The 27139-nt window shown below is 40.0% G+C and overlaps 1 protein-coding gene across 1 annotated transcript in view; it reads left to right on the plus strand.

Moving 5' to 3' along the window:
* The first annotated feature begins 30 nt into the window (after positions 1-30).
* Positions 31-27139, plus strand: part of LOC134656951 (14-3-3 protein epsilon) — a 30044-nt gene continuing 2935 nt past the window's right edge. The window contains exons 1-5 of the mRNA XM_063512513.1: positions 31-210; positions 1495-1658; positions 14012-14167; positions 18009-18167; positions 26294-26480. Coding sequence (XP_063368583.1) covers positions 147-210; positions 1495-1658; positions 14012-14167; positions 18009-18167; positions 26294-26480 — 730 coding nt within the window. The 5' untranslated portion in view covers positions 31-146. The remainder of the gene's footprint in view (positions 211-1494; positions 1659-14011; positions 14168-18008; positions 18168-26293; positions 26481-27139) is intronic.

Here is a 27139-nt window from a genome sequence, read left to right on the forward strand (position 1 = left end):
AGAACGGAAGTTGCCATTTGAATGACGTCATGGGCGGAGTTTAGTTGAAGATCGAATTCGGATTCGGTTGGCGGGCGCGGCCATCTTGGTGAATTAGTGACCTGGCGATTCGGATATAGTTAGTGAAAAATCATTTGTCATCCACAATGTCGGAAAGGGAAGATAATGTGTATAAAGCTAAGTTAGCCGAGCAGGCTGAGCGTTACGATGGTGAGTACATATTTTTGTAATATCTTTTCGTAGAATGGCGAAAATTCTCTCTCAATTTCGCCGACAGTTGAAAGACGATTTTGGTATAGTCTGAAAAAATCTTCACTTGAACAATGATGATGTCCCCTATAAAGTCCGGTTAATGAAGCCTGATTACTATTACATCCAATAGAATACATTTTTCATTAGAAACTGAAACAAATTAATGGCATTCTTTAGGCTTGGTCAGCGATCGATGCGTCATCCGCCGGTGGGATGCCCTTTAGCTTTTTCCTTTGAGAAAATCATGAAAAACGTTACTTTACAGAAACACTAGTCCCTATGCTCATCATTAGCCCTTGAAAGTGCGTTAATATGTTCAAAGGGTACTGTTTTATTCAAATTGAGAGCGAAAAGTTCGAGAAGCAAAAACTGTCACCTATATTCCCATTCCGAGGAAGTTAACCACGATCGATCTTATTGAATTCGTTCATGCATGTCGCAGCTCGGTGAAAAGCTTCATTAGTGGTCGCGAAACGTTCAGGTTTTATTGGGGTTTTCTACTGGGAGCAATTTCAACGCCCTCTGCGGTTTCACCTGGCTATTGTTCGGAATTCGCTGAGAAACATGTTATCGCATTCATCTTTTGAATTAAGAATATAATGCCATTGTACAGGTTATCTAGTTGATTTACATATGTACGTAGTTCCGTTGATAACTGCTTTGAATGAAAACTGTAGTACGACATAGTCGTGTCGTTCTGCCTATTCTTGATTGATTTTCTTATCACGACCGCCTGATATCGCCTCGGGGCTGCTGGGAAGCGGTGGCGTGACGAATTCCATGGCTATGGATGTTATTTCAGGGATAAAATGAAACAGGTGCCAAGTAGAAAGTGCACTGACTATACTGGAATATGCACCTGTTACATAAAACTCATAAAAGAGGGTGCTAGGTCGTCAAAGCACACCCTTTCCTGCTAATGATGGTATAAAAGGCCAGCTATCTTAATTATATTGTTGAAAATTATCAAAAAGACGAGTTTCAATAGTAAGCTACATCAGTCATGAACTGTTCTTTATCAGTGCTAAATGTCAGTTAGTCACCCTTGACCATGATGCTCGGCAACTAGTGATAAACATGACGAAACTGGCCCCCTGGGTCTACAAATGGATTAATTAGTAACACCTTTTGATAACCTTAATTAAAACTGAAGTCTAAACATTAAACCATTAAATATTCTAATCACATAAACTGTTAATGTATGTCAAGTGAAAGCTAAGTTGTCCAACAATTGTATTTCAGAAATGGTAGAGGCGATGAAGAATGTGGCCTCCCGCAATGTTTCCGACAATGAGCTAACAGTGGAGGAGCGGAACCTGCTGTCCGTGGCATACAAGAATGTCATCGGTGCCCGCCGGGCCTCGTGGAGGATTATCTCCTCTATTGAACAGAAGGAAGAAACAAAAGTACGTATTTTAGTAATAAGAAGAGAATAGATTGTTGAAGAGGTAAAAAGTCTATCAAAAACAGTGCCCCCATGTTTGACAGCCAAACTAGATGGTGAAGACCACAGTGGAAGTGGAACATGGTGCCATGTTTTGTGATAACTGAATTGTTCAATGTCAACTTTTGACAAATGCGGGTGTACAGCAACTTACACTTCAACTGTCAAATATGTATGAGGCATACATTTTTTTAGACTTCATACCTGCTACAAAATAATGTATCTGAGTAAGGCACATCAAACCTTACATTAAATTACTCATATTAGATTTATTATAATACAAATTTCACAACTAAAATTATTGCATGATGACTGTTACGAGTATAAATTTAAGAGCAAAAACTAATTTCTAAGAGAAAGTGAGCAGTTGGTGCGGTTACCACTAGAAAAGTTTGTGACATCTCACCGCTGTTCTCTTTATTGTAAAAAGACATAGAGCAGTCACACTTGAACTCAAATTCACATTAGTATGCTGCTGTCAAAGTTTGCAACTCAAGCAGTCACATTCATTCAGTGGACTAAACTTGTCACTACAAAGCATACGAGGGGCTGCTGAAAAGTTCGCGGCCTTAGAAAAAAAATTAAAGTAGCAAATGTTAATTTTTAATCGTTATTAATAAACTGGCAATATATAAACTGCCAAAGTGGTAGTGAAAAAAGTAGCATAGTTCTATTTAAAAAAATCTATATTCGCGAATATTTCCCCCCTCGTACAAGAGGTTGTATAATAGAATAAATTAGTGTTACAGCTGTTATAAGTTCCTCTTGACTGCATTGGTTTCCATTTTCTATGTTAAACACCGATGGTAAATCCATGGATATACCAGTATCTTAGCACCCTTATTTGTTAAACATGCTGCCCTGATGCCTATAAAAAGGCTTTCCATCCCATTGTATTTTGAATCTTCATTTTGACAAATCAAACTGCATATTTTTGATTAGGCTACAGGTTAAACTCTTAAGTTCCACAGGATTTAACACTGAAGGAATTTGAGGCACTAGCAATAGACAACTTGACATAGATTCAGAAGCTAACTCTGCACAGACTTTCCAGTGATAGTTAGGAAGTGCTACTCGGGGTCACATGCGTCAGGATTTCCCCTGACATGTATGGACTTTTGGGCCTTTGTCAGGATTGCAGGACTCTGCAAGTTTCAGGGTTTTTTTGAAACTTCACCTAACCTAACAGTTTGAAATCAGGCAAAGGAAAAGGAAACTTGTATGTTAGCTTGATAGTACTTGATAAGGTAAGATGACAGGCTTTTAAGAAATGTTCTTATTATTTATAAATTAAATACATTTTATAGTAGCAGAGAGTATTCACAGACAAATTCAACTGAAAACTGTCTGAACAATAAGCCCAATTAGATTTTTCTTGTATTTTGTTCAAAAGAAACTGAAAGCAACATTTGCTTCTGATGAAACTACTTGATAATTTCGGCGCCCTTGACTTGCTTTTATCAAATCAAATCTCGATATGATGATAGTGGGTGAGAAAAATGCAATTTTGGCAAGTTTTTATTTGAAACGAACTGTAATAAAAACATTAAAAATCAAACCTACAAAATACTAGTATTTTTCAAACAGCTTGGGTACGGTTACAGATGTCATCTCAACACAATTTGTAAACTTGAAACGCAAAATGTCGTAAAATTTAGATGACTTCTGTCACCGTACCCAAGGTGTTTGAAAAATACTACGCAATTCATACAAATATGTCACTCGTTAAAATTAAAGTCATGCGAAATATACTATAGAAGTACCTATAGAATAGAGTATAGAGTAAAGATACTACTAATACTCGCCTTCAAGCAATAAGATAGATAACGAAGATAACACTGGTGACGTAACTCTTCTCTCATACCTCCATCGTCAGAGCAAGAGTGAAAGTGATAGCAATAACCCAATCTTAACTTAATGGCGGCGAGTATTGGCTATGTGCGCGACAATTGAGGGATACATTGTTTGATGGATGACAGTTGAGTTAAGAAATTGCATGAAAATTTGAATTTACGACCCTTCACATTTTTGACTCGTGATAATCGCTCTTTAGGTTCACCACGACAAATTTTCGAAGACAGGTAAATAGGTACAGTCAGCAGCAGAAGTTGCTAAGTGGGCGAGGTGACCAAAATGATCTTGACGCGACGTTATTGTTGAGAGGACTAAGAGCGTGTCAAGGTCATTTTGAACAACTGGCCCGCTTAGCAACTTCTGCTGCTGACTGTATATGGACCCTATTGACATAGCTGCACTGTCAGTTGTTTGATTAGGACCGACAGGTCTCGCAACCACCTGTAGACCTGTGCCGGATCAATACGGTGACTAGACCAGGGGTTTTCAAAGTGGGGGTCATTTGAAGGGGGGCGCGGGGCCTCGGGAAATTTAAACGCGATTACCTAATAGTTCTCCGTTTCCTTGCATTAGGGTTTGCTCCCGGGAAATACCGGTACCGAAAGTACCGGGAATTCCCGGGATTTAGAGCCAAGCAAAGAACCGGGATTTCAAAATTAAAATCCCGGTACTCCCGGGATTTTCGGGACTAAAATTTCCGGTACAATATTTGACTGTTTTCTGTTACTTAGCATGAAATATCATGTTTTATAAAGAAAATAAATATATTTTATCAATCTAAGGCTGATGGTAATACTTTTACGGCTGACCACTACATTAAAATAAATTAAAAAAAAAGTCAATGGGTTTGACAATAATGACAATGCCGACAATATAAAATTGCGTAATTTGATACTTTTAGAAGGGCATAAATGTTTGTACGATAAATCATTTTATACGAACAATTAGTTATTTCATATTTGTATACTAACTAGAAGCAAAAATAGAGACAATTTTGTAATTAATAAAATACTACTTTTAATTCAAATTCAAACACGGTATAAGAAACTCACATATGATAATGATATTTTAAATGAATTAATAATTCTGGCTGAATAATTTTTTGATTTGTCGTATTGATAGTTCTGTTATTATATGTTCGAAGGTCCACAGCCCATTTTGAACGCATGCGAGAATTATCAATTTTTTTATCCTTTTTTACAAAACGTCTTACATATTTTAAAAAAAATGATGATATTACTGAGCCACAATTCAATTTTGCCAATCAACAAAGATAGTAAAAATATCATGTAGTTTAGGAAAAAAAAAACAAATTATATTAATGATTGTGTGACTTAAAGACACATATTATGGTACAAAAGAAGTGTGTACCTTCACTGTGCTACTTTTTTATTGTTTTAAGAAAGATTCGAGGTCGTTTTATGCTTTTTTTTACTGAATTTTGATGTGAAAACTGATTTTTGAAGGCAGTCCCGAAAGTACCGAAAATACCGGGAAATCCCGGTTCCATTTTTGCCCGGTACCGAAAATCCCGGTTCTTTTAAACAGTACCGGTTCTGCAATCCCTACCTTGCATCGAAGCGAAAAGGGGGGGCGTGGGAACTTCATTTTAGGCAGCAGGGGGCGTGCCTAAAAAGCAGTTTGGGAACCCATGGACTAGACTCACCACTCGTCTATCGGACCTAGAGCTCCTAACACAATGGGAAAGCTGACACCGACGGAAATACTGCATTGCTAAATTCCAATCCAACTTGCATTGTCGATGGAAGCCAGACATGAGTTTTTGTAAGATTTTCACAATGTTTCGTAACAGTTTGAATATTTAACCGTCTCAGCGCCACTTGCACCATCCCACTATCCCGGGGTTAACCGGTTAAACCGGTCAGTGACAAATTGTATTGGTAACTACAGGTTTAACCGGTTAACCCTGGGTTAGTGGGAAGGTGCAAGTGGCGCTCAATGGCCTACTCTGTAGTGATCCTGTGTGTGAAGCTTGAAGTCCTGGGGTTCGAATCCTGGTAAGGCCTTGCGTGATAAGCGTATTCAGTTTTGTTCCTGCATTATGAATGTTTTGTATGTATGTATGGTCACAGAATTAATCGAAATTTAACTTTCGTGAGACATTTTAAATTATTTTACTACTGGCGACATGTTTTGGCGACAAATAATTCTTGTGAGTGTAACTGTTGTCACAGACCACAGAGTTAGTCAGCTTGTATAGTGACGAAAAGTTTGTCATACAGACATATTTCACAAGTCAACAGTAGATGACTCACCGACGGATACTCGCGTAGTTGCTTCCTCAACCATTTATGCTAGTTGTACAAATTTGTAACTAGCCAAGCATAAAGATGGAATATTGGCTATGGGCGCGACACTCGCCTCTCATCTCTCATTTGACAAATAAATTGTTTTATTTGCCTGTTGACCGATTTCTTATAAACCATTTTTTTACAAGCTTTTTATTAACTTGCAATTTACATACCTATGTAATATGAATGTATGTTTGTTAGGGTCAAATCTTAAGTTAATTTGACCCACTTCCCGTTTTCCGATGAAGATGAAAATTTGTATACATATGTAAGTCGGGTGTCAATGCAATATTATGGTACCATCGAGCTTATCTGATGATGGAGACAGGTGGTGGCTATAGGAACTGTGATAAAACAACCCATCTGACTGTGTTTGGGTGTTTTAGAATTGTCTCGATGAGGACGATGAGTATTAGTTGCCTGTGGAAAGAAAAGTATAGTCGCCAATAAAAGCTTGTACCTGAAAATTTTGCCTAAAACTTATTGCTCCAAAGCATATACAGCAAGCTTATAGTCGCATGCAGCCAAACAAAAGTTCGCACTGTTGCCGTGGTGACAGTTTTTGTTGGTAGGTGCTCACAGATCAATTAGATCTTATCTTATCTATTACTATTACTTATCTCTACTCTACGAGAGTTTAAATTTTTGCGATGACAACTGCGATCAAGGCTTTTAACTCTCCCACGCCACTCCGCATATATCCAATATCTTACTATTCTTAATAGTCTCATCAACCTGCCCCTGAATATAGGTAGTTGAGTACGAACTGTAGTAGAGCTCTTCAAAATTTTCTGAGAATTACTCATCGCTCGGCGTTGTACATACATAATCCTCTAGAGACTTGTAAAAGCTTGCTAATATTTGAAACTACTATTTCAAATTACGAACCCAATTTGTCTGAACTCGACAGTCTTGACAAACAGGTAGACTGAGAGCGCCTGTATTTTGCTATTTTGGTTCCCCTGAACATTCGTCTCCCCTGTGCTCCTTGGGGGTTTTGTCAGGGTTTCGTATTTAGAAAACCATATGAAAAGCGTCTATTATCAAGAATGTACTATTTTCGTTTCAAACAGGATTTATTTTCCATAGTTTATGATGCCACCCTTGCCCTATATAGCCTGACACGAATATAGCCGGTTTTTAGGAAATATATCTATGTTGCCGTAATGACTCATTACAGTCATCAAACTCCGCGGGGGCATTACCATGTGCTTTAAACGCGTTTAATGAGAAAGTTAATTATAATTATACATCCAATGTATATTTTGCGGGATGTTAGGTCAAATTAACGCATTTAAAACGCACATACTCCCCCTCTCTCCCCCTTTTAAATCTGACCCACAATCTAATAACCTTTTCAGTCCGGTCACCCCTATGACTAACTAGGGAAACCTGATTTTACCCCTCCTCCCAATGGTAATAAAAAATAAAACGTGTACGTTTGTTGTATTGTTATATTAGGTTAGCTTATTACCTTCGTAAAATACCAGTTTTACCCCCACGGGGGTAATCACCACCAGGTTAGGAACCACTGATCTAATAATAAGTAAACCCTCGTCTGGTTTAAGTTGGTAAAGTAGTTACTTTACTACCTAGTATCCATGGTGTCACCGACCTCTACTTTAGTAGTCGGGGCATGCAATGTCAAAGCAACGTGCAAGTAATTTATTCTCGCTCGATAATTGAAAGCTAAATAATCGACCTTGCCAAAACGGCTGGAAGTTAAAAGAGTAACTCTGCCTACGAATTATGCTGGTTAAAAAATCTAAGATTAGGACCTAAAATCGCAGAGCAGAGCGTTACATAAATGGCACCGGTGGGATACTTTATTTCGAAAATGTATTTTTTATAAAGCATTTTGCGTAGCGTTTGTGTTGCTCTGACATTATAGTAAAGTCCGCAGTGTCCGCACTAAAGTTTCTCAAGTCACTGCATAAAAATCGACAACATTCAAAGATTCGCCCAATTCCTTCACGGCTACATAGGAATTCCTCACCTTAGGTAAGCGGGTGTATTACTGAACCCAACCAAGTCACCAGTATACCATGACCTCTGGTTCGATAACTCTTCAGTGTAATCAAGAGAGCTAACTTATACCAGTTCTTATAAGTGAGTTCGGTAAGCAACAAAACCATCTTTTCACAGTAAACTGAGAATTTGAACCTTATTGCACTGGTATTAAGGTTAAAGGCATACAAATGGTCAAGGTGTTAGCGTTCGGTCTGGTGTGAAATACAATGAAGGCCGCTTTTTGCCGTCCGCAGTCTGCCGGTAAAAAAATAACCATTCAAATGCACATTTTGTTGTAATTAGCTTTTCGAGACGGCTGAATTCCATTGTGCGCTTAATAAGTCAATCTTGAATTTGAAATATACACAAAAATCCTGAGATCAGATCTAAATCTTGTTTTTATAGGTGTCTACTAAAATGACAGTTCATGCAAACGCCCAAATTTTGAGTAGGTACAGTCGCCATCAGATATATCGGAGCGGCCAAGGTGCTCACAAATATCTGAACACGCCTCTATTGTCAAGGCGTTAGAGTGCGTGCTCAGATTTTGTGAACACCTTGGCCGCTCCGATATATCTGATGGCGACTGTACTTACAAAATTAGTACAAAAACATGTTAGACCGAATTCGTAGGAAACCTACATTTAATAAATATAAGATATTCATAAATTAGTCCGAATAGTATGTATGCCCATAAAAATGCGTAGGTACAGAAGACAACCTCGGCCTTTTTTAAAACAAGCAGTAATCATACTAACTAGTCAAGTGTACGTTTGAATTAGTACTAGGAATGCAGCTGTAAATTAAAAGTTCCTGTCCCACTAGCTAGTTCCACTACACTTCAGTCGGATTCGTAGTTACTATATCTACCAGTAAGTCAGTCTACTCTACTGTCACTGTCAGTCAATAAAGTCTGAAAACTGGCGAATTTCCAATGACTTGGAACTCCGGTAGCCGTTTAAGAAGTGTCAACGTTCTTTACGGTAGATGTCGCTAGGGTCGCCTTGACCCATATGGTGGAAAGATTTGCTGGCTATGGATGAGGTCTTGGTGGCTCAGATGGCAGTGCGCTGGAGTATCGATCCAGAGGCCGTGAGTTCAAGTCTCACCCAGGACAGTATTTTTTCCACTTTTAAATTTATTCTAAGCTTAATAGCATCGTTCGCAGACGTTTCTGCTTGTTAAAAATTAAAACTGGTTTTTTGTTCATTCCTACTTTTATTCTGAGAAGAAGTCTGAAAGTTTTACCATAATTCCGGTTGGATAGTGTTCGAAAAATAGTTATTTTCGATACAAGTGCGAAAAAGAGGAAATTCGAAACGTAAGTGGCGATAAATAATTAAATCGACACGAGTTGCGAATTACCTATTCGCACGTGTATCGAGCAACGTTTTACAGTACATATGGCACTTTAAAGTTTCGACATCGCACGAAAAGTGCTATTTTACGCACTAGTGCGGAAAAGTAGCCCCATATGTACTGTAATAGTAGTTTTCAGGTTTTTTCACTTATCCCCGATACTTTTATAGCTGTGCATATCAAGCAGTGTTTCACAGACGCTTTAATTATCGATTATCATATAAATTTCCATGATAAATGACGCGACATACCTAATTATATATTCACTGACATTCTAATCCAGTCTCCATTTCTACCTTAATACATTCCTAATTATCATATGACTAACGCCTGAGTAATGCAGTGGAGTGAGAGTTTCCCAGTAATTGTCTGGCTAGTCGTCAATAAGATCGTAAAAAGTACCGTTACATCATGCAGCTACGCGTATTTTTATTAATTGTCAGTAGGTACAGTCGTCAATTCCATTATCAAACTCTATTCTACCTATTAACAAAATCTAATAACGTCAAAATCGATTATTATTTAACCTGGTAAAATTACGAACCTCGATGGTTCATAACTGGAAATCATGCATTTTACAATCGCCAATATTATAAATGTCAATTATAGATTTAAACGTGTAAAAGACTCCAGATGCTTCTTGCAGAGTATTCGCTTTTGATCATGTTAGGGCAGTGTTCAGATGTTTTTGGTAGTTGTAAGAGTAGAGTCACTTTGCTAACTGTACAAAATATTCAAAGTATTCAAACTATCTTATCGCAAAAACAATTTAATATAATAGCTGAAATAGCCCCAAATAATAGCCCATAGGATGATCCGTGGTATGTTTGCTTCTAGAACGACTTTGTAGAACGAGGTTAGAGTTACAATAAAATGTAAAAAGTGGTTACGCCCTGGTTACGCCCCGCTGCTTGTTTTATATGCGTGCGGTTTGTAAGGTTTACGTTTGAGGTCACCACAACTCGAAACCGAAAGAAAGACTAAAATGGGGCGTGGTCGTGATGGTATTCATTACCTGCCAACCAAAACCTGTCTAAATTTTAAACAATTTGCCATTTGTTTTTTTACGGACCGATGGATAACCAGTAATCTATAATTTTTCATCAATTTTGGTGCAGCATTGTTGGTTAAAAGCATCTGTATGCCCTACTCTAGGTGGAATAGATAATTAGGGTTAATAACAGTAATATTAACCTTAACCAATCCTCTCCCTAGAAAAAAAATTAAGAAAACCCTGTATTTTTACTAATGCTGCACCAAAATTGCTGGAAAATTAACGATCACTGTTGATAACATTATTATCTAATTGCAATGACAAAATTTAGATTTAGAGATACTTAACTAACAAAATGTATTTTGTCGAATGTCAATAAGTTGTTGATAATTAATTGCTCTTTTTATAATTGTCAAGTTACTCTTTTCTTTTGCGCCGTCACAGAAATATTCCGACGGTAAAAAAACCGTCTCCCTTTAAATATTACATTCATAAACGAAAGTGAAATTTATATGCCTTGTAGGCATAAAATACGGCCCTGACTCTTAGGAATAAAAAGCGTACATCTGTGGTTTGAATTTTAAAACATATGTAAAGTCTATTTTTTTATTCGGTAGACTGATATGACAGTTAATAGTATGAACATGAAATGTCATTTCATACTATTAACGTTCTGTCATTTCAGTCTACCGAATAAAAAAATAGACTTTAATTATTTATATCATAGCTACACAGAGAGATAAAAAAATATAGACTTAATTCGGAGACTGTTTCAGAATACCTATAATACCTACACCAAAAAGCTAGGCTCCCTAGTGCTTACGTCACACAGAAATTCAGCAAGTAGGTCTTGCGTCGCATCGGCTTTGTGTTGCTAGACCTACTTTGGCTAGCCGTGGCCGGTTGGCCTACTGCCGCTGTGATCTAGGTTATGAACTGTAAACCTAGGCTTTATCGGACGCTAAGTACCTTTAGTGAACTTGGAGATAAAATTGCATTTTCACAAGTATTTAACCTCTGTAAATACCAATATTAAAGTATAGCGGCTAAAGTAGAGCGTTAAATAGACCTTATGAATTTAAAGGCGCTTTTACACTCGGTCGTTTGAATTACCGGTAGTTTTATTTAATCAACGAGAACCCTGTTTCACCACGGTAACAATTGTCATTTGACAGTGACAATTCGTGCTATATTGCTAGTCCAACGAGTAACTATTGACGCTAGGAACCGTTGACATTCGACAACTGTAATTTGAAATTTAATATAATAATAATATGCATGGCTTGCAACATTTACTATTAGATATTAACGGTTACATTAGCATAATATGCTTAGTACTTAAGATATTGCATGTATGCAATTAATATTCACATAGGGGCTATTCATAAATTACGTCATTTCAAATGTCTGGACATCGGATGCTGGTAGCATGACGTAGGAGGAAACGGGGTCATTCGAAGCATGATTTTTGGATGACTTTTAGGGGGGGGTCAAAAATAGTTGACGTAATTTATGAACAGCCCCTTTTCCGCATAACTACGGTCGGCTCTGGTGGATGCTCACTCTTACTCTGCATCAGCTGCAGCTTTATCTATGAGATGAGATGTAAACGCGTCCTAAGACTCGTGACAAATATTCCTGCTGTTAATAGTTTCAGAGCTCGGCTATTGGCTTGGCTCCACAACGTCAACAAAAAGGCATAAAAATTCCAGCCCAGGTCATTACCACCGTTGTACAGTTTGCGATGTTTCGGCAATTTACTAAACTGCCCCTAATTTGTCACCTCCACACGGACGGTCGTGTGAAAACTTTACGTAAATAGGTACATAGTTACAGCTTACAGCACGATAGTGAATTTTTATTTTTATCGACATTTCTTGTCATATCTAAAGATTTATTCTAAAGATTAACCGCGTCAAATTAAATTAAGTAATGGGTATTTGTGTGCAGTTTTTAGGGTTCCGTAGCCAAATGGCAAAAAACGGAACCCTTATAGATACGTCATGTCAGTCTGTCTGTCTGTCTGTCCGTCTGTCTGTCCGTCCGTATGTCACAGCCACTTTTCTCCGAAACTATAAGAACTATACTGTTGAAACTTGGTAAGTAGATGTATTCTGTGAACCGCATTAAAAATTTCACACAAAAATAGAAAAAAAACAATAAATTTTTGGGGTTCCCCATACTTCGAACTGAAACTCAAAAATTCAAACCCATACGTGTGGGGTATCTATGGATAGGTCTTCAAAAATGATATTGAGGTTTCTAATATCATTTTTTTCTAAACTGAATAGTTTGCGCGAGAGACACTTCCAAAGTGGTAAAATGTGTGTCCCCCCCCCCCCCCTGTAACTTCTAAAATAAGAGAATGATAAAACTAAAAAAAATATATGATGTACATTACCATGTAAACTTCCACCGAAAATTGGTTTGAACGAGATCTAGTAAGTAGTTTTTTTTTATACGTCATAAATCGCCTAAATACGGAACCCTTCATGGGCGAGTCCGACTCGCACTTGGCCGCTTTTTTATTGTGTAGAAGTAGAACTTTTATTTTAACGCTAACGATAATATATGAAAACTATAAAAAAAGTAAACTTTCCCTCCCTTATAATTTAATTGGAGGTTACTATTCTTAGTTTACCTAATTATCGGAAGTGAGAATACCTCTATGAATGTACATAGTTTTAGTTTTCTTAAGAAACTTATTTGTTTAAGTACATACATAGAAACTCAACTTGTCAGCCTCCCTAGAACTCATTCACACGTCATACACGACTTACACGACGTATTTTGGTTAAATACGATAGCAGATATTCACCTAGATACTAATTGATTTGTGGGTGCGGTCCCGACATACGTCATATCATTGTCAGAGTTGAAATGGGCCCAGGCAATATTACACTCAAAAGCAATGATAAAAGGTCACTTTGCAAAATTTCCATGCAAATTAACCCAGTTTTAATGATCTCGGGTGTATCCAATGAAAGTACAGTCTGGTGTAAACTATTTCACTAATTTATTCCGCTGGCAAGTCGTAAAGGCGGTTTATGGCTTTATAGTGTAAACTTGTACGTAGATGCGATAATGAAGATGCTTATCAATACATAGTAAGCCTAGAATGTTTTTGAACTAACAAACTTTATTCAAATAATTACGTTTCATTCGCTTATATTTTAAAAATAGTGCCTTTTGCACAAAGAATAAGGGCCTGTTGCTGCACGGCCACAGGCTGGGCGGAGTGGGCGGTTAAACCGTCCCATCCGCAAAAGGGTTATTTTAAAAGACCAGATCGCCAGTGCCACGTGTGCCGCGAACTGTAGCGTTTGTAAAAACAAAAGTGGGTCATCGATTTTCGGCAAATTGCTTTTATTTGGGGTCCATGCCGTATGGCGTAGGGGCGCTAAATGCCTTCGCAACGCGTATTCTAATACGACGATGATAGTTTATGGATATTGGAGTCTGTTTTATTGGAATGTAATGCACGATTAAGTGGAATAGGTAGGACGGAAGGAAAATTGAAATTATGTTATTTGCCTCTCTATCGCATGAATATGAAAGAGAGAGGCAAATTTCTTTTTTCGCGGAAATCCGTTAAAATTTTGGTGGTTTTGCTGCGTCTCCCAAGCGTCTGCGTTTAGTCAACTCTATGGTTGCTGCTCAACGCAACCATCCTAGCGTTGACTAGACTCCGACCTAACTAACGTAACTGTTTTTAGTCATAGACTAGTAAGTCTAGTAACTATTGTAACAAGCTACTGTAAACTAATGTGATGTATTGTCCACCAGGGCGCGGAGGACAAGCTGAGCATGATCCGCGCATACCGCTCCCAGGTAGAGAAGGAGCTCCGGGACATCTGCTCCGACATCCTCGCCGTGCTCGACAAGCACCTCATCCCCGCCTCGCAGACCGGCGAGTCCAAAGTGTTCTACTACAAAATGAAGGTGTGTACTCGTAGCTCCGGGGCATCCGCTCCGACAGCACCTCACCCCCGTCTCGCAGACCGGCGAGTCCAAAGTGTTCTACTACAAAATGAAGGTGTGTACTCGTAGCTCCGGGACATGTGTTCCGACACCACCTCATCCCCGCCTCGCAGACCGGCGAGTCCAAAGTGTTCTACTACAAAATGAAGGTGTGTACTCGTAGCTCCGGGACATGTGTTCCGACACCACCTCATCCCCGCCTCGCAGACCGGCGAGTCCAAAGTGTTCTACTACAAAATGAAGGTGTGTACTCGTAGCTCCGGGACATGTGTTCCGACACCACCTCATCCCCGCCTCGCAGACCGGCGAGTCCAAAGTGTTCTACTACAAAATGAAGGTGCGTACTCGTAGCTCCGGGACATGTGTTCCGACACCACCTCATCCCCGCCTCGCAGACCGGCGAGTCCAAAGTGTTCTACTACAAAATGAAGGTGTGTACTCGTAGCTCCGGGACATCCGCTCCGACAGCACCTCATCCCCGCCTCGCAGACCGGCGAGTCCAAAGTGTTCTACTACAAAATGAAGGTGTGTACTCGTAGCTCCGGGACATGTGTTCCGACACCACCTCATCCCCGCCTCGCAGACCGGCGAGTCCAAAGTGTTCTACTACAAAATGAAGGTGTGTACTCGTAGCTCCGGGACATGTGTTCCGACACCACCTCATCCCCGCCTCGCAGACCGGCGAGTCCAAAGTGTTCTACTACAAAATGAAGGTGTGTACTCGTAGCTCCGGGACATGTGTTCCGACACCACCTCATCCCCGCCTCGCAGACCGGCGAGTCCAAAGTGTTCTACTACAAAATGAAGGTGTGTACTCGTAGCTCCGGGACATGTGTTCCGACACCACCTCATCCCCGCCTCGCAGACCGGCGAGTCCAAAGTGTTCTACTACAAAATGAAGGTGTGTACTCGTAGCTCCGGGACATGTGTTCCGACACCACCTCATCCCCGCCTCGCAGACCGGCGAGTCCAAAGTGTTCTACTACAAAATGAAGGTGTGTACTCGTAGCTCCGGGACATGTGTTCCGACACCACCTCATCCCCGCCTCGCAGACCGGCGAGTCCAAAGTGTTCTACTACAAAATGAAGGTGTGTACTCGTAGCTCCGGGACATGTGTTCCGACACCACCTCATCCCCGCCTCGCAGACCGGCGAGTCCAAAGTGTTCTACTACAAAATGAAGGTGTGTACTCGTAGCTCCGGGACATGTGTTCCGACACCACCTCATCCCCGCCTCGCAGACCGGCGAGTCCAAAGTGTTCTACTACAAAATGAAGGTGTGTACTCGTAGCTCCGGGACATGTGTTCCGACACCACCTCATCCCCGCCTCGCAGACCGGCGAGTCCAAAGTGTTCTACTACAAAATGAAGGTGTGTACTCGTAGCTCCGGGACATGTGTTCCGACACCACCTCATCCCCGCCTCGCAGACCGGCGAGTCCAAAGTGTTCTACTACAAAATGAAGGTGTGTACTCGTAGCTCCGGGACATGTGTTCCGACACCACCTCATCCCCGCCTCGCAGACCGGCGAGTCCAAAGTGTTCTACTACAAAATGAAGGTGTGTACTCGTAGCTCCGGGACATGTGTTCCGACACCACCTCATCCCCGCCTCGCAGACCGGCGAGTCCAAAGTGTTCTACTACAAAATGAAGGTATACCCTCGCTCTGTACATGCTTATTCTTCTTCCAGTGCCATCTCCTACCGGAGGTCGGCTATCATGAGGGCTATACGAACTTTAGACACAGCTGCGCGGAATAATGAGCGTGTGCTCTGTTTGAACCATGTTCGGAGATTTTTGAACCATGAGTTACGTCTTCGTCCGGATGATCTTTCCGTGGATAATGAGTTGAAGGAGTTCATACTTCTCGTTTCGCATGATATACTGTAGTAGAATCGGCGGTGCACATTCGGTACAGTGGCGTGGACGCGCAGGAGCGGACGAGCGGGACGCACCCCGTCTTCAAGGAAAATAATTGGCGCAACGACATAGGTATACCTACTATACTTCGTTTTTTTTAGCATTAGAAAGAACTTGCAAGAAGGTAAGCGATTTTGACATGTCTTTTAATTGAAAAACACTTTTTAAAAATGAATAACTATTACTTATGAAAGCAGAAGACTATAAAAGATCGTATTAGATTCATAATTGTTACATATTTACCGTAACTTATTTTTAAAATGTGTTTTTCAATTAAAAGACACATCAAGATTGTTTACCTTATTTCTAATGCTAAAAAAACGAACTATAGGGAGTGCTCCCGGTACTGGTTTTCTATACAAATACAGTACCGGGACCGGGTATTCCCGGTTCTCGCCATGTACCGGGAGTATTCTCTAACACCTACGCGGCGAAGTTTCTGCAAAGAATGGCATCGAGTGTCGCTGCCGGTCAGTTCGGAATTCCACTTTCGCGTGCGTCCAGTCCGCGGCCTAATGGACAGTGCAAAATAGTTATTAAATATGTAGAGGTCGCATGAAGTGGGTCAGCGGTGCGCCAGTTTATGCACTGGGAGTTCACCGAAAACGCGGCACCTGCATAAATGACATTAATGACTCATCATATCTGCAAGTTTCCTTTTTAAAACCTTTCAGAAATTTAACACATTCATTTCCACCCAGCCAAACAAGACATCCGCAACAGGCTACAAAAATTTCGTCATATAAAGCTGTTGTACCACGATCCCGACTATCGGGTCGTCCGGCCTGGGAACGAAATCATAAAATATCCAATAGTCGGGTTTTCGGCACTGAATGTGTTAAGCGTATACACATGCAGTGATCTGTTTTATGCATTGCGCACTTATATGTATTGTATTACACTTCTGCCTAGAATGATGATTTCCGTACCTATAAAAACAATCCTGTCTTTCCTGAGACTCGAAATTGTTTCCTTACTAATCCATCTAAATTATTTAAAAAAAGTGGTTTCAATTTAAACGTCAAGAGTTGAAATACAGAGTTCCGTACGCATAGCATTTATAATATAAACATAGTTATAATCGTTGTGACTACATATCTATCGAGCAAATTAAGCATATCTCTTTGGTGATAAGCGATTGCATAAGAAAAACTTCACAAGCTAAACCGATGGTAAGGCCAGTCTAGCGAGGACATTAAAAAGCCGGTAAATGCCTTATCTCACACAATATTAGCCGTGCCCTTGACGTTCACGGTACTCGGACTCTGACTAATAGAGATAACCTTACATTGTCAAGTGTTGCTAAAAAAGTAATCTCTGCAATCTGCATAGGGCAATACTTGGGTTGTTTCATATTTGCACGGATCTAGTAGTTTCTATTATTTTGTGTTGTATAATTTTGAGAAGGCACGATACGCCGATTGATCGATACGCCGAGTGCTTTCGGTCGTCAAATTCATATTATATAACTAGCGACCCGCCTCGGCTTCGCACGGGTTAACAAATTATACATAAACCTTCCTCTTGAATCACTCTATCTATTAAAAAAAACCGCATTAAAATCCGTTGCGTAGTTTTAAATATCTAAGCATACATAGGGACAGACAGCGGGAAGCGACTTTGTTTTATACTATGTAGTGATTTAAGTTCGTCCTCTCTTCGATTGGACTGAGCCCAAGACCAATGGGTTATGTATTATGATAAGCATTGTTACTAAAGATCGGTTTTCCTAGGATAGCGGTGCCGTCACATAGCGGCCGTCTCCATACTAAATAATACGGCTAAATATGGATGTCGTAGTATTTGCATGGAGACGGCCGCTATAAGACGGCACCGCTTTCGGAGGAAACCAAAGCTTTATAATGTTATTTGTACGTTCCAGGGTGACTACCACCGGTACCTGGCAGAATTCGCAACGGGCAACGACCGCAAGGAGGCGGCCGAGAACTCGCTCGTTGCGTACAAGGCCGCCTCCGACATCGCCATGACGGAGCTGCCGCCCACACACCCGATCCGGCTCGGCCTCGCGCTCAACTTCTCAGTGAGTACTCTATACTGTACTCGCTCGTTGCGTACAAGGCCGCCTCCGACATCGCCATGACGGAGCTGCCGCCCACACACCCGATCCGGCTCGGCCTCGCGCTCAACTTCTCAGTGAGTACTCTATACTGTACTCGCTCGTTGCGTACAAGGCCGCCTCCGACATCGCCATGACGGAGCTGCCGCCCACACACCCGATCCGGCTCGGCCTCGCGCTCAACTTCTCAGTGAGTACTCTATACTGTACTGTGCCAGGCGTGGCTGACTCTCGTACCTACAAGTACATGCGGCCCAAGTAGTTGCCGCGCACCGCTACGGAACGGACGCCTGCTCGCGCTTGCGCCACCTAGCGGTCATATCTGTCGTAATAAACGCGTTTTGTTAGAGAGTGAATCTTCTGTACTATTATTTATTCTGTGACTGCACCAGTTGCACACTCCCGGCTCGTACGAGACCGCCGCCGCCCGCGGCCTAACACATTCACATAATGAGGGCTGTACACACTCGTCGAGATACCCCGAGAACATGCGGCTCCCTTCTCGTCTTCCTTGTCTCGTCTCACGCTTCTCCGATTAGATCGGAGCGATGCGAGAGGCTCTCGACGAGTGTGTACCTACAGCCGACATAATCATCAACGAAACGGATAACCGATTTGTTATTTTTACTGCCGAAGACGAATAGAGGGCAGCACTCGGCGGCAACAGCCCATAAACGAGGTTATCGATAAAGCTGGTCCACGCAAAACGAGCCGTCTTGCAACGAGATAGGCATGCATAGCTCGGGTCTGTGTAATGCCTTACCAGTGACAAACGCACGCCCGGCCGCAACTGTCCTGATTATGCAGGCTCACTCACTGTGAAAGAGATCTATCCCTTTATTACGTCGATAAACGTCGTCTCATCGTCTGTCATGCACAGCTACAGACCTCACTAGCGTTACTTTCACGCTGCTAAATGGTAGCACAGATTCAAATCCTAAAAACTCACCAAGAAATTTTAGGATGCCCGATACAAGGCTCGGAACCGGTTTTTTCTTCATACAAAAAATACCGGTATTATTTCGTTCTTTGGTTTATTATTTAATTTTTAATAGGACAATCTAATAATACGGTGTTACCGAAATACATGATTCATGCCTACGTAAAGAGCATAAAATAATTAAAAATACTGGGCTATTTTGGGTTTTACAAAAAAACCGGTTCCGAGCCCTGGCCCGATAGCAAATCACAGGCATAAAACCTTTGTCCAGACTAAAAATCGAGACAAATTGACGATTGTAAGTTTTTAAAACTTTAAACTAGACAGAGTTTAAAACTAGAATCAGTCAAAAGTAGCATTGAAACAGGTGCGGGCGTGACCTTGACCCGTCCTCGCGGCTAATGGGTTTGTTAAGGCCGTGCATCGAAAAATAACAGGATCTTAGAAACGTGGCAGTGGCTAGCCCCGGAAACAAACAGTAGTGATTTTCGGATATATGTTTCTTGACTATATGATAAGTGATTTCGTAGTAGTCGAAACACGAATGCTTAAAATTTTCTCGATAGAAAATAAATCCAAACTTACGTGTTCATTTTTCGGTTTTAGTTTCGTGCAACTAGAAAACACATCCCTAACCAGCACAATCCACCTTACAGCAAAGGTTTTCATCTCGTCTTAACTTTCAAAGAACTAAATATTAACTTATTATCCTTTACCGATGGATTTATTATCGATTTTTGATTTCATGAATTCAACAGCAAACGCCCATTTTACGCAGTTCGGTTTCTCTTTCTGTCATGCGTCAAAGTCATAAATGCATCCTTTATGCCAGTAATGTTAGATGGCCGTCGTGCCTCAAAGAGGTAAGACCTATGTCACTTCGCGCAGCGCTCCGAATTACGTAAAATTTTAATATCCAATAAACGTTGAGTCGTAACTCCATTGAGTAGTAACGGAATCGGAGGTAAACCTATGATGGTGCCTTCTTACAGGCCTATATGTTACGCATGTGTGCGTGTTTGCTTAGCTACGTCATGCTACGTCGAAATCTATACTCTTTGTCAGTTACAACGGGTTAGGAAATTTCGACAGATATTGAAATGTATCGGTAGCTGTTTGGTATATAGCCATCAGAATCTAACCGTAACTTTTTGCTTTATTTTTGTTTGAAAATAAAATATCTATAAGAATATATTTTTTGCTTTTTTTCTATTGTAATGATAAAAATAAATCTAGTATGTTTCATGCTCAAATAATTTAAAATAATTGAATAAATATTATAAACTAATTGATATTATTCGTTTTAATTATTATATTATTAAGTTTGTTTGAATAAAATATTTTATTTCAATAATACGAAAAGTTATTATATTTAAGTACCACTAAAAAAAGTCCCTACTTACAAAAACTCACTTGCACGGGCCGGGGTTCGAACCCGTGACCTCCGGTTTGAAAGTCGCACGCCACTACAATTTCACATAAGTAATTTACAATGACATGATACCGTGGAAAAAGTGAATATTACAATGTACTGTGTTACTATCATTTTATAGTTTATTTTGGCTTGACAAGGAGGAATGAGAAAAACGTGCAGAGCGAGAGGATTAAATCTCTCTGTCCCTTTCTTAAAGTAGCCAATCCTAATTATGACATCTGTTTTGATATTAATTCTTTGAACATAATTTGTCGATGTTCTTTTTTATATCATCGAGAAAGATTTTTATTAAAAAAATGGATTAAAAAATAATTTACCAGTTAAATTAGATGTAAATACCTTTTTAGTTAATCGTTAATATGATATATTAGTAGCAGTAAAACACTTTATTGTACAAAAAGACACATAAAACATGAAAAAACACACATCCTTCGTATATGGTAGAATATATTTTTCACACTTATAAGTAAAAACCAAAACCGATACGCGATTGGGATACGCTCTTTTTGTATGGGATAAAAAAAATTCTCCTGGGTCACCAAGAAAAATCGACATATTAAAATAATTCAGTTCGTTTTTAAGTTCTAGTCAGATTGACTTTTTGGTTATTTGAGATAAATTACAATAACGCTTAGATTTGAAAAACATGATTTTCTATTTTGTTGCGATCGACCCGGGTAATAAAAATACGGCGAAGTTGTACTTTTGTTTGTTGTCGTTGTAAAATGTATTAAAAAATAATGTAGGCTCCCCTGACAATTGAAATTCAAAATTATCCAGAAAAAGCGGCCAAGTGCGAGTCGGACTCGCCCATGAAGGGTTCCGTATTTAGGGGATTTATGACGTATTAAAAAAAAAACTACTTACTAGATCTTGTTCAAACCAATTTTCGGTGGAAGTTTGCATGGTAATGTACATCATATATTTTTTTAGTTTTATCATTCTCTTATTTTAGAAGTTACAGGGGGGGGGGGACACACATTTTACCACTTTGGAAGTGTCTCTCGCGCAAACTATTCAGTTTAGAAAAAAAATATGTTAGAAACCTCAATATCATTTTTGAAGACCTATCCATAGATACCCCACACGTATGGGTTAGATGAAAAAAAAATTTTTGAGTTTCAGTTGTTCTAAGTATGGGGAACCCCAAAAAAAATTTTTTTTTTCTATTTTTGTGTGAAAATATAATGCGGTTCACAGAATACATCTACTTACCAAGTTTCAACAGTATAGTTCTTATAGTTTCGGAAAAAAGTGGCTGTGACATACGGACGGACAGACGGACAGACAGACAGACAGACATGACGAATCTATAAGGGTTCCGTATTTTGCCATTTGGCTACGGAACCCTAAAAATGAGTGTTTCAAAAAGGCACCCTGTATTCCTTACATAACTAAATAATCTCTTATTCAATAAAACATATAATTACTAAACACTGTGATTTATTTCAAATAAATGCAAATCGATCGGATAAAAGATATTAATACCTACCTATACAACAATGAATACGAGTACAGTCAGCTGCAATAATATGTTACACACCGAAGGCCGTTTTGCGGTAGATCATGTTAGATCTTATTTGTAGAGCCATAAGAGCGTGTCACATATTTTTGCGGCCGTCGAAGAGTAACATATTATTGCAGGTGACTGTACCTATGAAAAATTCGAGGGTTAAAAAGTATTTCAACCAAAGCATTTATAATAATAACGACTATGGACGCCTGCAACCCCAGGGGTATTGTAACCCCATAACAATAAGGTTGAAATTTGCATTTAGTGACCGCAAAGTCAGGTGAGCGTAATCAAGTAAATCTGTTTTCATCATATTTTATCAAAAATAATCTCTTTTCTGTTCTTGTGCTATTTTCTTATTATCAATACTCTTAACTTATATGCTATATACGCTGCTGCTTCTATGCTGTTAACGTCTTCCAAAACAACAATAAATATGCAGGTTTATGAATTAATTATTTTATTGTTTGCTATTATGAACAAGTAACAACGCCATCTGTTTCAATTTTTTCCGAATTTAAGTTTCTGGCCGACCGCAGCGACCGCGTATAATGGTAGTTAACTTCTGTAACGTTAGATGGTGCTAAAAGGTCACACAAACTTCACGTGCGGCGCGAAGCGTTTCCATGTGTGCGTGTTAGCGGGGAGGGAAGAACTAGCGGGCGTGGTTTACGAAGCGCCAGACGCGGCTGCAGTAGGCCCTTAACGCCCGAACTAGATAACGAGGCGAGCAGATAACTTGCGTAGAATGTAGCTTGAGGATTGGTCACTAAGTGCCGGTTGCACCATCCGCACTTGACAGACTGATCAACGTCACCCGGCGCGCCGCGGCGGTTTACTATGAACCTCTCCATACAATAAAAATCTATTTACTAATTAGCCACATACGAAGACAATTAATTTTATCTGAAACATTCGTGTTCAAATAATTCATTCATAAACAAATCAGATTATGTCATAAATTCATGTGTCTTAAGTCACTCCGCGTTTGAACGTACTTATACGTTGTACCCGTTGCTAGTTGATTGAAGAAGTCAGTAGACCGTTACAATAATATGGGGAACAGCATCGCGCGGCATTGTATTTATATCGGAGCATCGTTAATAATGGCGTAACCGCCATCGACAATAAGGTCCCTTTTCATAGATAACGTCACATATTATGATATAATTTCTAATAGTTACATCACTATATGGAGGAATGCGTTGAACAAATGCAAACAATTCAGGAATTTTGTGATGTATCTTCTTTTGTAACAAACAATGAGAAATGATTGCCAATTAGGATTTTCCTGAAACACGTTTGATAATTGATTCCAAGTGACACAATATGACTCATGTGCTTATAATATTGTTTGGTAAAGTGTGACGACCGCATACCGGCAGATATCCGCCGTAATACGTGACGCGCGAGGATAGTGCGTCACGCGTGTATGACCGTTTTAATGACTGTCTTGTTGAAATAGCAACGGTGGCAACAATATACAACAAAATGGTGTGGGGTTTCAGGGAGTGAGGCGAAAAAATGTAGTTTTAGATAGTTGTATCGTCGTTCGACTCTCGACTGATCCATATGACTCTAAAGTGTCATTCAATAGAACTTGCTAACTATGTAAACAAAAGTTACTAGTAAATTGACAGTCAGTGTCAATTTTAGTATGGCGGTTTGTTTACATAGTTAGCAAGTTCTATTGAATGACATTTTAATATTTTATTTATTTATTAGAGACAAATCACAATTACATGAAATTTTGATCCAAAACCATTGTTAAACTAGAATGGTTTGTCTCGATATTCCATTCCACAGTACTTCAGAATTAAATACACAGTACAATACTTAAAACACAGCTAATGTAATTATGTAGGGACTCCAGTCGGAAGCAGGCGTGCTGTTGATATTTGGTCGCGTTAATACAGCCTAATACCTCGGACTTAAGGTTCCGTCAACCTTTAGAGCTGAAGTCCCTGCAGTATTTCTATTATGAATGAATAACATTTATTTTAGGACAAATCCCATAATTATGTTATACTTGGTCAACCAGATCTTGACAGAAAAAGGCGGCAAATTTGAAAAATGTAGGCGCGAAGGGATATCGTCCCATAGAAAATTTGAATTTCGCGCCTTTTTTTACTGACAAGATTTGGTTGACCAGCTATAGAATAGAATAGAAAAAGCTTTATTCAAAAACGCTTAATTTAAACTTAACTAATAAAAACACTGACATAGATTGGTTATAAAGCGTTCCTGAAATGGTCTCCACTCAGCTTCATGTCAAGGAACCTTTAAAGTCCCTTTCGAGGGTTTCCACGGAAGACCCCATATAGTAACAAGATACAAATACAAATAATTTATTGAGAAAAGTATAGTACAGTGGTTGCTATTAAAGACTAAGAATTTATAAAAGACAAGTGATTTACAAATGCCTGAACTAGGATTCCCTGTGTTTCAGGCAGCAAAGGACACAATATTAATTATTTATTACTTATTCACTTAATTATAAACTATAGGTAGATTACACATTGTCTTATTACCTAAACAAAAAGTGGGTTCTTAAGTCTTAAATATCAGAGTAGTAGAGTAGATAGATACATATCTAAGCCTTCATAGTAAAGTTGCTACTGCACCCCAAAATAAAACTAAATTTGCAAAACGGCATTACGTAGCACTTTCTGCACACTTATATTACTATTTTAATAAAGAACTCAATATATACAGTAAACACTATTATGAGCAGGGATGTTGCGAACATCCGCATCCGCATCCGCAACCGCGGAACATCCGCATTATTTTCAACATCCGCATCCGCATCCGCATAAAATCGATGCGGAGCTTATGCGGATGCGGATGTCGAACAAGTCGGTACAGGAACGTCTTAGCGGCGGCGTAAGTGCTAGGTAATTTCGTCATTACCTATAACGAAATCGTCTAGATCCAGAAAAGTCGGCGAAGTTACTGTTTATTAAATAGGTATAACGCACCTATATTCTTGCTCAAATACTAAACGTTTGGTTTTTTTAGGGTTCCGTAGCCAAATGGCAAAAAACGGAACCCTTATAGATTCGTCATGTCTGTCTGTCTGTCTGTCCGTCTGTCCGTCTGTCCGTATGTCACAGCCACTTTTCTCCGAAACTATACGAACTATACTGTTGAAACTTGGTAAGTAGATGTATTCTGTGAACCGCATTAAGATTTTCACACAAAAATAGAAAAAAAAACAATAAATTTTTGGGGTTCCCCATACTTCGAACTGAAACCCAAAAATTTTTTTTTCATCAAACCCATACGTGTGGGGTATCTATAGATAGGTCTTCAAAAATGATATTGAGGTTTCTAATATCATTTATTTCTAAACTCAATAGTTTGCGCGAGAGACACTTCCAAAGTGGTAAAATGTGTGTCGTCCCCCCCCCCCCCCTGTAACTTCTAAAATAAGAGAATGATAAAACTAAAAAAAATATATCATGTACATTACCATGTAAACTTCCACCGAAAATTGGTTTGAACGAGATCTAGTAAGTAGTTTTTTTTTATACGTCATAAATCGCCTAAATACGGAACCCTTCATGGGCGAGTCCGACTCGCACTTGGCCGCTTTTTTAATAAAAAAATACTAAAAATGTAATATTTGACGTTTTCTAAGTACCTAATCTTGACATCCGCATCCGCATCCGCATCCGCGGATGTGAGCCTTTAAAAATCCGCATCCGCATCCGCATCCGCGGATGTCAAAAAATCTGCATCCGCAACATCCCTGATTATGAGTACAAAAAGATTATACCGGCTTGGCTTATGACACATACCTACGAGGAAACCGAAGAATTACTCACTCGACTAACCTATCCAACATAAAATACGCACAGCTTTACTTACACACACACACACACACACACACACCACGGGGGATTTTTACGTTTTTATATTGATCTGTCTTTTCTTTAGCATGTTCTGTATATAGCTTTTCTTTTTAATTGTAACTTAAATTAAGCAAATGAAATACTTACCTTTTAACATACCTACTCATAAATGTAGCACAATTTTTATTAACATTCTCCAGATAAGGAAGAGCGGTACCTCCTGGCACAGGCTTTAAAGCTTAAAAGGAGGTTCCAATCACTAAGTTTAAGATGATTATTGTGAAAGTAAATAAACATTTTTAATTTTAATTTTTTTAATTTTAATTTTTAACGTGTGATGTGTTGCAGGTATTCTACTACGAGATCCTGAACAGCCCGGACCGCGCGTGTCGCCTGGCCAAGGCGGCGTTCGACGACGCCATCGCCGAGCTGGACACGCTCTCCGAGGAGAGCTACAAGGACTCCACCCTCATCATGCAGCTGCTGCGCGACAACCTCACGCTGTGGACCTCCGACATGCAGGGCGACGCGGAGGGTTAGTACCTCACACACACTATACAACCTCACGCTGTGGACCTCCGACATGCAGGGCGACGCGGAGGGTTAGTACCTCACACACACTATACAACCTCACCCACTGGACCTCCGACATGCAGGGCGACGCGGAGGGTTAGTACCTCACACACACTATACAACCTCACCCACTGGACCTCCGACATGCAGGGCGACGCGGAGGGTTAGTACCTCACACACACTATACAACCTCACCCTGTGGACCTCCGACATGCAGGGCGACGCGGAGGGTTAGTACCTCACTATACTGTACCCTACCTACGCCAGGGCAGGCGTGGCTCCACGATTTCGTCGCGTCGCTACAAGTACCAACAAGTACATGGTACCCACACCAATTATGGTGCCGCGCACCGCTACAGAACGAACGCCTGCTCGCGCTTGCGCCACCTAGCAATCATATCTGTCGTAATAGACGCGTTCTTTACCTAGTACTATTATTTATTCTGTGGCCAGGGGTCTTCAGACTACGGCCCCAGGCTGGATTCGACCAGTCTGACCCGCGAAAATAACCAAATTCCATACAATCTGGTCCGAGAAGAGAAAGCGAAGGCCTGGCTAAAAGTTGGAGACCCCTGCTATAAGCAGTGTTGGCCGAAACGTTAATGCAATTGAAAATGTTGG

Source organism: Cydia amplana, chromosome 19, assembly GCF_948474715.1.
Source record: "Cydia amplana chromosome 19, ilCydAmpl1.1, whole genome shotgun sequence".
In the NCBI taxonomy this organism is placed as follows: Eukaryota; Metazoa; Arthropoda; class Insecta; order Lepidoptera; family Tortricidae; genus Cydia; species Cydia amplana.